This window comes from Lycorma delicatula, chromosome 11, assembly GCF_047948215.1.
Source record: "Lycorma delicatula isolate Av1 chromosome 11, ASM4794821v1, whole genome shotgun sequence".
In the NCBI taxonomy this organism is placed as follows: Eukaryota; Metazoa; Arthropoda; class Insecta; order Hemiptera; family Fulgoridae; genus Lycorma; species Lycorma delicatula.
In genome coordinates this window covers 57,037,830-57,052,646 of record NC_134465.1, presented here as the reverse complement: position 1 = coordinate 57,052,646, position 14,817 = coordinate 57,037,830, and the positions used below count along the sequence as shown (strand labels likewise).

The window sequence follows — 14,817 nt, the reverse complement described above, 5'->3', positions numbered from 1 at the left end:
TTTGTTTTTTGTATTTTTTTAAGACTAAAAAAAAGTAAAAATATTTATTTTTACACATCGAAGTTACATATGTGTACAAAATTTCAATCATTTTCATACGATAGTTCATGAGAAATAAAAATGTTCAACTAAATGCATGAATTTAGCGTAGGGGTAGCACGTGGGGGTGGGTCATATCAAATTCCGACACTGTAGTGCTGTATTGTCATCGAAGTTACATATGTGTACCAAATTTCATTGATTTTCATATGATAGATCAAAAGATATAGCAGTTGCAAGATTTGATTATTCCTAAAGCGAGTTAAATAAAAGCTTTTAATAATGAATTTTCCAAGACATTTTAAGAGGAAACTTAATTGCTATTAAACATTAGTTGTTGTAGAAATAAAACAAGGTAAAACTTAAATTAAAAGATGACTGACTTGTTGCATCATGGAATATTTCTTTTGATGTTTTTACAATTGTTATTTAGCTTTTTCTACAGTGGTACTCTAAGTGATATTGCTACTTATTAAAAAACCTTTGAATATTTAAAGTAAGTAGATAAAACAAGACTTGTATTTAATCTTTTTGAGATAAATACATAAATATACTGATGTGATTAGATCTGCTGCTTTCAATTTCCTTTTATTGTTCAACAAATACTCTAAGAAATGTTAAAGTATCTCATTTTTTCCTGCCAATTTAAAAAATAAGACTAAAAAACTTGTCAGTAATTTTATGATATGATCATTGTCAACATGTTAGAAGAAATTACTAGTCTGATTGTTAGAAATATAATAAGAAACATGTGTGTGTGTTTATGCAACATGTAGTTAAATAATGTTAATAATCATTACACAGTTTATTAAGTTAATATCATTCTCTCCTCCAATCTTTTTGATGATATTCATCAGCAACATTTTTATCTTCAACATTTCTGTTAAGATTTTACATAATTGACATACATTTTGATCAGACAAGACATTGGGTCAGAGGATAGTAAAACATATATCTTAAGTACATTTTATTTTTAAATAAATCATAAACTAAATTATTTAATGAAAAATTTCAATTTAATGTTAGTTTCTCTTCCAAGTACCTTTTGGAATTAATTATTAACTTCTTCAAAGGAGTACCTGGTAGTAATCTTGTTAATAATGCCTGTTTTAAAATGGTGAGTATATAAACAAGTAATATATTTTATCTGTACTGTGCTACTTTAGTATTTAATAATTCAATTTAATTATTTTTTGTATTTTGTAATACTTATTATTTGATAATTATTTTTTTGGTAACTATATCTTTATCTGTGTTTGTGCTTGTGTTAAAAATTATTTCAGGAAAATTACTGCTTTTTCAACTTTAAGACAATTAGGTTTTACATTTTTTGTTCTTTGTTTTAGTTCTTTAATGCTTTGTTTTTTCATTTATTAATTCATGCCATTTTTAAATATTTTTTTATGTTCTGTTACTTTCCTGTCTGGTGCTGTAAGAGTTATAAGGGAAAGTATTGTAATCGATCCAATTTGGTTATAAGTGGTTTTCACCAGATCTTGATGTTTTGATATCTAAGGAACCCAAAAACTGGATGTTCATATGTATACGCATGTGTGTGTGTGTTTGGTCTTGCATTCCTTATACCTCTAGAACTACAGGACCGATTTTGACCAAACCTGGTCAGATTACTTCTATATATGGGACATTGATGTCATTAAATTTTCAACTTAAAAGGTCAAAGGGGTGAGACTGTACAGCATGGTAACCCACAGTATCTCAAAATTTCACTTAATTGTTGTTTTTCTTAGGAACATTTATTAACAATTAAAGAATAATATATGCAAAAAAACTTTTATAATATCACATCCCTACCCCAAAAAATTATCTAAATAAACTAGCGGCTAAGTGGGTATACTGCCTTAATAGTATCCCCTTCTCATCACAAAGAGTGCTAGTGAACACTGACGTACAGCTGTTGTAGTCATCTGCTATGTTGTAACGTCACAGGTGAGCGATAAAATTAAATAAATGAGTAATCTTTAAGGTGTAAAAAAGTATTTAAGTGGTCGCTAGCACCGCCACACTTAAGTGAATGAAATACAGTATTCGCGTGCACTTTAGTTAAAATCGTTGAATTAAATAAACATAAAATATTATATTTAAATAAAATTATAAATATTTTAAATCAAGTTGTATGTGTAAGCCATCTATCAGAAAAACTGCATGACGGGAAAGCCCTAAAACGTGTTCTCAGTTTTTTATTCATTGTCTTTTTTGAAAATCAAGATATTCATTTTAAAGGGGATATCATTTTAAGTAATGTCCTTATGTTTGTGTAATCTTTTTTTTTAATATTTTGTGTTAATGTTCTTTTTTCTTTTCCTTTTATTTTGCCTTCTGCTAAAATGGCGAGTAACTGTACACCTTTGTTTTTCACAACCATCAATTTTAATTGAAACACTTCTTTCACCAATCAAACTTATATTTGAATTCTGTGGCATTACAAAGTTTACAGGCATTTCTGATCAGCATATCTATTTGTGATAGTTCGAAATTAAAATTTTTATGCAAGCTAATAACATATTGATGAAATTCTCTAACTTTCTCTGTTTATGCATTTTGCAATTTTTGACAAGAAGTGGAACATATTTTTAGAGTCAAACCAGATATTCATATAAATTTTTGAAATTAACCTCTGCTAGCTGTAAAATTCTCAATATTGAGAATTTACTAAGCTGTTTACCAAAACTTACCCTGGAGCAGACATTGATAGCGACCATAATTTGGTGATAATGAAATGTAGATTGGGGTTTAAAAACCTGAAGAAAAGGTGTCAGATGAATCGGTGGAATTTAGAGAAGCTTGAGGAAGAGGAGGTAAAGAAGATTTTTGAGGAGGACATCGCAAGAGGTCTGAGTAAAAAAGATAAGGTAGAAAATGTAGAAGAAGAATGGGAGAATGTTAAAAAGGAAATTCTTAAATCAGCAGAAGCAAACTTAGGCGGAATAAAGAGAACTAGTAGAAAACCTTGGGTTTCAGACGATATATTGCAGCTGATGGATGAACGTAGAAAATATAAGAATGCTAGTGATGAAGAAAGTAAAAGGAACTATCGGAAATTAAGAAATGCTATAAACAGGAAATGCAAACTGGCGAAAGAAGAGTGGATGATTAATGAAAAGTGTTCAGAAGTGGAAAGAGAAATGAACATTGGTAAAATAGACGGAGCATACAGGAAAGTTAAGGAAAATTTTGGGGTACATAAATTAAAATCTAATAATGTGTTAAACAAAGATGGTACACCAATATATAATACGAAAGGTAAAGTCGATAGATGGGTGGAATATATTGAAGAGTTATACGGAGGAAATGAATTAGAAAATGGTGTTATAGAGGAAGAAGAGGAAGTTGAGGAGGATGAAATGGGAGAAACAATACTGAGATCTGAATTTAAGAGAGCATTAAAAGATTTAAATGGCAGAAAGGCTCCTGGAATAGACGGAATACCTGTAGAATTACTGCGCAGTGCAGGTGAGGAAGCAATTGATAGATTATACAAACTGGTGAGTAATATTTATGAAAAAGGGGAATTTCCGTCAGACTTCAAAAAAAGTGTTATAGTTATACCAAAGAAAGCAGGGGCAGATAAATGTGAAGAATACAGAACAATTAGTTTAACTAGTCATGCATAAAAAATCTTAACTAGAATTCTATACAGAAGAATTGAGAGGAGAGTGGAAGAAGTGTAAGGAGAAGACCAATTTGGTTTCAGGAAAAGTATAGGGACAAGGGAAGCAATTTTAGGCCTCATATTAATAGTAGAAGGAAGATTAAAGAAAAACAAACCAACATACTTGGCGTTTATAGACCTAGAAAAGGCATTCAATAACATAGACTGGAATAAAATGTTCAGCATTTTAAAAAAGTAAGGGTTCAAATACAGAGATAGAAGAACAATTGCTAACATGTACAGGAACCAAACAGCAACAGTAATAATTGAAGAACATAAGAAAGAAGCCGTAATAAGAAAGGGAGTCCGACAAGGATTTTCCCTATCTCCGTTACTTTTTAATCTTTACATGGATCTAGCAGTTAATGATGTTAAAGAACAATTTAGATTCGGAGTAACAGTACAAGGTGAAAAGATAAAGATGCTACGATTTGCTGATGATATAGTAATTCTAGCCTAGAATAAAAAGGATTTAGAAGAAACAATGAACGACATAAATGAAGTCCTACGCAAGAACTATCGCATGAAAATAAACAAGAAGAAAACAAAAGTAATGAAGTGTAGTAGAAATAACAAAGATGGACCACTGAATTTGAAAATAGGAGGAGAAAAGATTATGGTGGTAAAAGAATTTTGTTATTTGGGAAGTAGAATTACTAAAGATGGACGAAGCAGGAGCGATATAAAATGCCGAATAGCACAAGCGAAACGAGCCTTCAGTAAGAAATATAATTTGTTTACATCAAAAATTAATTTAAATGTCAGGAAAAGATTTTTGAAAGTATATGTTTGGAGCGTCGCTTTATATGGAAGTGAAACTTGGACAATCGGAGTATCTGAGAAGAAAAGATTAGAAGCTTTTGAAATGTGGTGCTATAGGAGAATGTTAAAAATCAGATGGGTGGATAAAGTGACAAATGAAGAGGTATTGCGACAAATAGATGAAGAAAGAAGCATTTGGAAAAATATAGTTAAAAGAAGAGACAGACTTATAGGCCACATACTAAGGCATCCTGGAATAGTCGCTTTAATGTTGGAAGGACGGACAGGTAGAAGGAAAAAATTGTGTAGGCAGGCCACGTTTGGAATATGTAAAACAAATTGTTAGGGATGTAGGATGTAGAGGGTATACTGAAATGAAACGACTAGCACTAAATAGGGAATCTTGGAGAGCTGCATCAAACCAGTCAAATGACTGAAGACAAAAAAAAAAAAAAAACTTAGCTGTTTGTTTCAAGCTACTATTTTGTAATAACCTATTTGTTTTGCTGTTATAATGTAGAATCTGCAAAACATATTTCCTTTTTTTTCTATAATAAACAAAAAAAAGCCAATAAACAAAAATCTAAAGTGCTGTTTTTTGTTAAACTTTAGTGTATCTGTAAATTCCATTGTGTAAGTATGCTAGGAATCTGGTTTTGACATCATGGGTGTAATATTTTGTTTGCTGTGGTTGAATTTTTTGTTTCTATGAGGTGATTTGCAAAATTTGATTCTGTGGTCATATATGGTGCCTACATGTGTTCCTTGAAATTCAGAACGTGAGCCTAATTTGTTTTATGTAATATTTGATGTAATATTAACTAAGTATTACATAAAACTTCAATTAATGCAGTTTTTTTTTGTACATTCTTGGGTTACTGTGTTTACATAATTTCTAATTTTTTTTAATATTCTCTGATACTTTGTTATATGTTCTGAAAGTGGAAAGTAATCTTCTTTCTTGAAAATCTTGATGATTTTGTATAATAGTAGGTATTTGTTAGCGTTGTGTATTTTTAGTCTAGGTTTTTTATATTGTTCTATATTTTATGCAGCATGTTGTCTATAAGTGTGGTGAATAGCGATTAGTCTTTCTCAAATGTGTTTTTGTATACAGTTCTTCGATGTAGTCGGGTAAGAAAGGAAATCTAACATGGATAAGAAAGTTGCACTTTTTACTGTACGGGGTTACTAGATGTGCTACGAATAATGTTAGCTATAGTGGATTTTCCATATATTTTAAGATGTTGTTGGTGTATATTTTTGATATGGTAAGGTCAAAGAAGGTATTATGTTTATATTTTACAGTGAGATGTACACTGGAATATAATTTGTTGATGGATGTGAGAAACATATTACGTTATCATACGTTTTTTTGTGTATGAGCATGATATAATCAATATAGTGATATCTATGTAGTATTTTGACTACATATTTCTTATTATGTTAGGTATAAGAGTTTTCAGTGTCACAAAATAATTAATCTAGCATACTCTGAAGGGATGAACCCACTTGTAGGACTAGTTTTTGATATTTGCTGATAATGATAAACATATGTGAAAACATAAAGTCAGAACTATTAGGCAATTTTTAACAATTGAAAATAGCTCACAAAATTTATCAATAAAATGAATGATCTACCATCCTACACAACTCCACACTTGCATACTTTTGAATGACCAATCTACTAGCAAACTGTACTGAGACTAGCAAACCTGCACGACACAATCCACATATATGAGTTGTTAAAAATACACCATCAAAACTCGTAATTAAAAATTTTTTAAGTTATAATAACATTAAAATTTCTCATTTAAAAAATTTGTTACTTTATATAGATTTTGAAATTTTATCACGTTCTGCCATGCTGTTCAATGAACAAATTAATATTTAAAAAAAAACCTTTAAGCTAAGGCGACGTATATAATGGTTAAGTTTAAATTGTAAGCGGACTATGAGTTTTGAATTTATCTCGTGTACTATTTATTTTAAGGCTGACTGGTAGATGTAGTATTAAATTGTGTTTGGCGCGCACAAAACATGGTTTCAACTGGGTAAAACATGAACTATTACCGTCTCCTCATGTTGGACCGTCTCTTAGTGTTTGGAATGGTAATTCAACCGGTTATACCAACTTCGATTCATTAATAAAAATCTTTCAATGAAAACTCTTTGTTAGAAAAATTACATTATAATAATTGTAAATTCTTGACTTGCACAATACTGGTATACAATATTTACATAAATTTAATTTTGTGGTAAATAATGTTCATTCATTTTTAAGGTTTATGGAATATAAACATATTTTTATATTTATCTTTTTAATGATGAGTAGTGAAATATTTATGCTTGCCATACTCTTATTTAAGTACGTCGTGGTGAAGCAAAAAGTATTTATATAGTTATATTTTTCTTTTAACATGAATAATAGGCGATTAAAATTAATTCCAAAATATTATATGTTATAATTCAATACATTCTGTGAATCCTCGGCAATTACAGTATTTGACACTAAAATTACTTCATAGGTTAATGGAATAACTTTGCGGGGATTGCATGCTCAAAAAGAGAGCGTAAGTGTGAGCGAGAAAGGTATTTCGGTTAAAAATGGCTGAAGGCTGTTTGTCTTCTGAAACGTGGATATATTGGGATAAACAAGGGAAAGCAGAATTGTAAGTTTATTTATTGTATTGTGCATGTACCTTTTTATATCTTTATTCAAAGAAGCTTATGTTTTGAGCAACGTTATTGATAATATGGTATGATTGACTGTTAATCAGCTACAGAATCGTTAATAGAGTATTGTTATCGATTCTTGTTTCGTTTTGAATTCTTTGTGCCGGTTATTTTTTTATTTTTTTCCTGTAAACAATGGGTGATCTAGTAAACAATTCTTTTGTTTATAACCTCCCAGAATAGCATTAACAAAAATGTTATTGTTTCGTTAAAAAATTTACGAATCTAGCTATTGTGCGTGCTACGTTAATTTATTTGTAGTACACAAATATTTGTTGTATGGATGTCGTATGATAACGTAGTTATATAATTGTTAACTTACTATTCATTTTTAAATTACAATAAGCTCATTCTGATCTAATTTATGTAGATATACTGTTTTTTGATTGTAGTGCCTCGATAAAACAAGTTGTTGCCCATTTTCAGTTTGTGTATTCTGTATTGCGTTTTATCAGACTGGTTAAAAAAGGTGAAATTTTTGAAAACATGATTACCAAAGTATGCTAACAAAAGGTATTTAATCGATTTAAAAATTTTAAAGTAATTAATAATTTGTTATGAATTTTGGTTAAGATAATTGAAACCAAAAATAAAAATCTACATAGACTGTTTATGTGTAATTTACAAACAGCAAATCTATTTTAAATTTCTGTTTATTTTAAGAACAATAGAAAGCACTTTCACCACTTTGAAACCTGCTAAAAGTTGTGACTTTTTTCAGTTGACACCAGTAACAATTAAGGTTGATGATGATGATGAGTAAAACTATATATGTTTAAGTAATTTGGTAGATAGATTCTACCAGTATTCATGTAATATTCTGGAAGTCTTTATCTATTAAGCTTTCCCAATTTTAGGGTCATACGCACCTCTGCCCTTCATCCATGGAATTAGCATACTTGTTGTAGCTTGTTGCATGGCTTGCCATGCCAGGATATGTTTTTAATTAGAACCTAAAACCAGATTGGTGATTGGGAATAGTACCCGTATTGAGGAACTGCTAGTAGCATTGTTTTGTTTTTTTTTTGCCTTGAACTAGTGCAGTTACAGTAGGTAATGCTAAATTCTGTGCTACATTTGATACATCAACAATATACATTTTATTTTTATTTGCAAATTTTTTTGTTAACATATGGGTTTATCCATATATATATATATATATATATATATATATATATATATATATGTATAAAAATGGATGTATGTATGTATGTATGTGTTTGTTCCAGCATAACTCTGGAACTCCTGCAACATTTTTAACAGACTTGTTACACATATTATAATTTACTATCAGGGAAAAATTTGTTGTGCATTTTTATAAAAATTACCCTTCTGTAAGGATAACACACCCCTAATCAGTCAGAGACAGATGGGAAGAGGTGGCATAAAAATAATTGAAAACAACTAATATTAGTGCCAAATCCATAGTCTTTAGGGTCGCTAGTCTGATTGTTGACAGTCCTGATGACATTTAGAACCATGTTAAATCCAGTAGGACGATTGAGAACCTTCAGAAAATGTTTTTTAGAAATTAATAGAACTCGATTTGATTTCCAGAAACTCATTCTATGTTTTTTCTTACAGAATAAAGTACTAATAATAGTAAAAACCCTTGTACTTTTCTGGCAGGCAGGAATTGTAATAAAATTCATCTTTATGTGTTTTCCTGTTTTTGTATAACATTTCATAGTCACAGTCATATAGGACTTTTAAAATAATAATAAATAAAATACATCATTCATGTAGTAATAATCATTCAGTCATAATTATTTGAATGAGAACTGCAGCCCAAAATTTTAAATGGAAACACTGCTGGGAAAAATGTTTGAATAGGGGAGAGGAATACTTTAAACGGGACAAGTATCAATAATCTGTAAAATTAATATTAAAGATTAAAAGAATAAAGTTCGGTTATTTTCTGAACAGACATGTTTTCTTAATAACCACAGTTTTTTTTGGCATAGTTGTGTTTTGAATTATTTTGATTCTGGTGCACCATATCGTTTATGCTCATACCATATATTATTCACATGATATATGGTATTCCATGTTCTGCTATTTTATTTTTCTGGGTTGTAATGACGTATCTAAGTTTGTTTTTTCTGTCACAGCATTGAAAAGGAAGTCTTCTCCCTCCTCATAATAACATTTCAGAAGCTGTTCACAACATTCCTTTCGTTGTTTGTTCTTTTCTGTGAGTTTGCATGGCATTCACCACAAATAGATTGGCCTGGTCTCCTACTCTTTCTTTTGACAATGAATTGTGTGCTGCAATGATCATTTTAAATCTGTTCATTCATCTCCTTTTGGTGCTTCTCTTCAGTCACAGAATCTGGTCTACTACTGCGAGGTTCATCCTCAGTATTCACATTGCAGACTTATAATGTATAAAATTTTATTGGGTACTTACATATTAACACCACCACAGCTACAGCTTTATTTAAAAACAAAGTAGTCAATCGGATTTCGGTGGAAAATGAACAGTCTCTTTATTAATTTTAATAAATGGTTATTTATATTTATTTATTTTATAAATATAATTTAACCAAACTTAACCTATGCTCACTTTGCTCGCAACGTTGACTAATTAACACCGTAATGTTTTGAGTATTTATTTAATAAATTCAGTAATTATTGCAATTATTTATTATTTAAATAATCAGAACACTCCTGTTAATTAGTCAAGGTTAGCGAGCGTAGGTTAAGTTTGGTTAAATTATATTTATAAAATAAATAACCATTTATTAAAATTAATAAAGAGACTGTTTTGAATCTATGTTAAACTCTATATCGGCCCATTTTCCACCGAAATCCGATTGAATACTTTGTTTTTAAATAAAGCTGTAACTGCGGTGGCGTTAATACATAAGTACCTTTTATTGCCTACCTACTCACAGTGCTTCTATAAACAGTTTCATCACCATAAATAGGCGTTCAGACAACAAGGAAGCATTAATGTTCATTTTTTCCACTGCTATAAATTCACTGCACATAATTATATATGCGTTGATATAGCAAGTGTATTAGATTCCATAACAGTGGTGACTGACAGAAAGTAAAAGTGGTTGGATCAACGAGTTTTGGAATTTCTTTAATAGAGAAATGGAACTATAAGGTGTTTCTTCCAATTTCAAGAAAATTTAAATTATAAGTCTTTGCTTCTTTATGCACCATTTTGTTCTCCCATCAAGTTCCAATGTATATTACATTTTTGCTGTCCCTCCTATTTTTTATACGCTTGAAAGGTAATAGATACATATCTGAAGGATCAGATGAAATTGCTTTGGCTTTTTACCATCATTTGTGCAACATGAATGTCATTGTAGAAATAACTGATGTTGCTTTGATAAGAATAACAAATGTAGAAGCCAGAATAAAAATATAGCAATGGTGTGGCTATGGGGTTTTCTATTTGTAATTAATTAATAATGCAGCTCGTACAAGTTAGAAACAAATCTTGTCACGTCCAAACATCAAAAAGAAAAATTTTCTATGTCCAGTACTTCTTCCTTTATAACCTAAAAAATGTTGATCCAGTTTTTTTCTTTTGAAAGAGTGAATTGCTGTGCAGTTTATAATCTTTGGTCTGGACAAATGCCAAACATCTGGCTTCAGTTTTATTTACAATTTATATAGAGATTCTTGCTATATACATACATAATTATAAACAGCTATTATATATGTAGGTATAAGAAAAAAATATAACTTAACTTAAACTTAAAAATATAACTTTGTTCATAGAACAAAAACTGTTCAAAAAAATTGTGATTTCTTCATTTTCCATCTTCCCTCCATTCTGTGTTAAAAAAAATTTTCATCTCGATTCATACGATCCTTTTTTTTTTTTTTAATTTTGTATTTCACCTTGTAAATTCATCTCGATCTTGCTGCCAGATTAGCAATTTAATTTCATTATCCAATAAACTAAACCCAGGAATTTTATATATTTTTATTATAAATGAAAAATTACTTTCAGAACTTCTTTCATCTATAATAATTATTATTTTGATGAGAGTGAATTCAACATTTATGATGCAGCTTAAAATTTTAATTTTTCATCATTCTTTGAGTGCTTTTTCAGATATGCTTAAGTCAAGGGATGCCAATTTACAAGAACTTTTAGGTAGATCTTACAGATATATAGATAGCCTTTATAAAGGCTGAACATAAAAGACTTGTGCTTCAAGTCGATTATGACAATTTTACATATTAATCTGTCAGTAATGCTTTCCTGTCATTTCAAGTATTACATTTAATTTTCACATATGTTTCCTAGATGGTAGTGACATGATTGAGAACCTAGCACTAAATTAGTTGAAACTTTTTATGACACAAGCAGTTTTTTGACATATGGTAAAATTAAGTTCAAATGTAAAACGCTGATGATGTCTTGATTGCATGGATATAATTTGTAATAATGGACAGATCAAAAAATCATTTGGCATGCTAGCTGCTAGTGTAAAAATACGTTTCCTATTTTATATTAAACACACATAAGAAGACAACATTTTTGCCAGCTTGTACTGTTGACCTTGATGGTGGATTGGTATTATATTTGCCTTTCATCTGGAAAGGCTTGGCTTTGAAACTTTGTATTATTTAATATTCTACATTATATCACCAATCTAAAGTTATGTAAAATATTTAATAAAATGCAGCATTTGTGCAATAAAAATGAATGAAGTTTCATTTGAAATTTTATAGTTAATCTGATTTAATAATAATAAAAATTAAAAAAAATTAAATATATGAAAAATATAGGTGTTACGTTAACTTACATCCTTAAAAATATCCTTAACTATTGTAATTAATGATATTTTTGTACAACAGATTAATGTGAATGGTAGCAGTTACGATAAAATATTTGTTAACTGTGCTACGGTTAATTTAACATTTATATAGAGATAGAGCATGTTTATTGTTTGGAATGTGTAGTTTATCATTAACTGATTACATTGAAGAATTAATTAGCTAATAGTACTCAATATGTGATTTTATTATTTTTTTTAGACGGTTTGTTGTGAGTTAAATGGAATCAACTTGTTCTTTATTTAATTTCATTTAAAATTTACCAAAGAATTAATATTTACATGAACTTTAAACATTTATAAAATCTTAAATTTTAAGAAGCATTCGTTAACCCTCTATAAATTCTTTATTTTTAATTTTTAATTCAAACATCCTCTTATCTTGATTTCAAATGATTTTTGATTTTATGGAAAATTTCATAATAGAAGGTCTAGCAAGATCTGAACTGCACCCACAGACCCTATAATAAGGAAGTATCGGATCAAGGATGATGAAAAAGGATGGGTGGTGAGGGGTGAGAAAAAATGTTCATCTGGGTAGTTTTTCATCTTGCATGGTATCCTATGTCATTATGTTTATTATGATGTTTGTTAACAGAGATATTTTTTCTGGTTTAACTAGAGTTAAGAGTTGGTCTAATTAGAGTCTGACTGCTGATAACCATAAGGGAATGCAGTTTTTTGGTTTGTACCAAAACTGTAAGTAAGCCAAACGTCAAGGTCTTACAGATTAGCCATTCTCTTAAATAGATTGCTTAGTTAGTGGATGTTATGAGTCCATTTCAAATTTATATGTCTCATATCGTACAGCCAAAATACAATTTAGTGTTTTGAAATTACTTTTTATTTTATTTTGTTAAAAGGTTGCTAAACGCATAAAAAGAATTGTCAGCATAATTTATACACTAACAAGGCATTATTAAATTTATTAAATTTTACTTTACAATCACAGTTATGAATCTAACTTTCAATCCAGTTACTACATTAGACTGTATGTTGAAACTTACAGATGTATTGAAAACACTACAGTACTATAGTAGGTGATTTTTATCATATTACAAATATTCATTTTAAAGTATGAAAATAGTTAATAATTAATAAAAAAATATTAAATAGGAATTTTTTCCATAAGAATGAGTGATAAAAATTTAGACGAGGATGTTATCAAATTTTGTGTGAGTATTGGGAATGCTGCCGTGACATGTTCAGGTTGTTAAGGTGGGTTTGGGTATGGACGCTCTAATGAAGTAGTGTTTTGGAGATTCAAAGATGGGCAAGAAGTGTGAACAATGACTGGAATTGGGCAGCTAGAAATAAAATGGTTGCTGAAATATAAACAGTGTGTGATTGAGCTTGTCTGGTAGATGATAAATTGTGTAATTAATGGTGTGGAAAAAATTACTATATTCTGCTTTAGATGAAAAAAATAATTGCGATCTTAGTACTATCCTAAGACCGCATGCAATATTGTGGTCATAGCAGGTGGATCTTCTGTCGTGACAATACACCAAGTTTTAGTATCCTCATTTTGAGAAGTTTTTAAACCAAAAATTTAATTATAAATTCGTCATCCTGCTTATTCACTTGACTTAGCCCCTCTGTGATATTCAGCTATTCATGAAATTTAAGACCCCTTTTCATATTTATTTTTCATGTTTTAAGGAATACATATTTATCCATCGTGTTTATTTAATTGATATGTTTTTCCATGTTTAAGGAATTGTCACCACAAACTCAATCTTTCAGTAATGCACATTTGTTTGCTTGATTTTCATAATTGACTGACTGCTGTGGTATCCTTAACAGAGCTCTGACAGCATACAGTAAAGAGTTGTTGCATAAAAAGAATCCGAATCCATTTCTTCTTTAGTTTGTTGTATTTAACAGTACCAATTTGCTGGTTTGATTACACTGCTTTAATAAGATAATTTTCTTTTTCAGCTTTAAAAAATGCAAACAATTAATAAAAACATCCAACAATGTCAGCCCTGTTTACGAAAAAAATGCTCATGTCACAGGTAATTAAACAATTTTATCTTTAACAGTAAATAACTTGTTATTAATTATTGCATTTGTTAATTAAATATGCAGTTCATATTTTATCTGTTGATTTAATAGTTGACTAACTTTTTTTTCTAAATGTTAGCATAACTAATCATTAAATCTATGCATAGGTAGAATGTAATTAATTACATTGTTGTTGTTGATTAAAGTCTTAACTATAATTATTTTAAACAATATAGTGGCTTTAAATTACTATAATATTTTACACATTTTTAGTTATTTTAATTAAATAAAATTAAATATTTTTAATTCTTAGAATAAGCCAATGTTATTGTTGTAATATGTAAAATGGGAGGTGAAGTCCCATACCTCATCACTAAGTCACAAAAATGTGAGTCATGACGTGTTTTAAGCATGTTTAAATTAACCATTGTATAATGTCTGTAATATAATAAACCTGGCCTTTTTCCAGTCGTAGAGAAAAAAGTCACTAATTACTCATAAAAATTGATTCTGAGACCATGTGACTTGTGTAATTTATGATTAAAACAAATCTTCTTCATTACAATTTTTCATACATGTTTTTTAATGTGTGTGTAAAATTTCATCCTATTGGGTAAAGAATTCAGGAATGATGTTTAGACCCTGTAATCTTTGTATTAATGAAAAAGTAATTTGAAGCCGGGTAGAATTTTATTAATTACAGAGTTTTTACTGTAGACGATTGAAAAATTATTAAGATTAAAAAATATATGTGAATCAGAAAATGGCTGTAAAAATAAAAGGTGCTTAAACTCA

General features: G+C 29.4%; 1 protein-coding gene across 1 annotated transcript in view; it reads left to right on the top strand.

The window, feature by feature from the left end:
- The first annotated feature begins 6,888 nt into the window (after positions 1-6,888).
- Positions 6,889-14,817, top strand: part of tho2 (THO complex subunit 2-like protein) — a 134,716-nt gene continuing 126,787 nt past the window's right edge. Inside the window, exons 1-2 of the mRNA XM_075378427.1 lie at positions 6,889-7,143; positions 13,957-14,033. Coding sequence (XP_075234542.1) covers positions 7,079-7,143; positions 13,957-14,033 — 142 coding nt within the window. The 5' untranslated portion in view covers positions 6,889-7,078. The remainder of the gene's footprint in view (positions 7,144-13,956; positions 14,034-14,817) is intronic.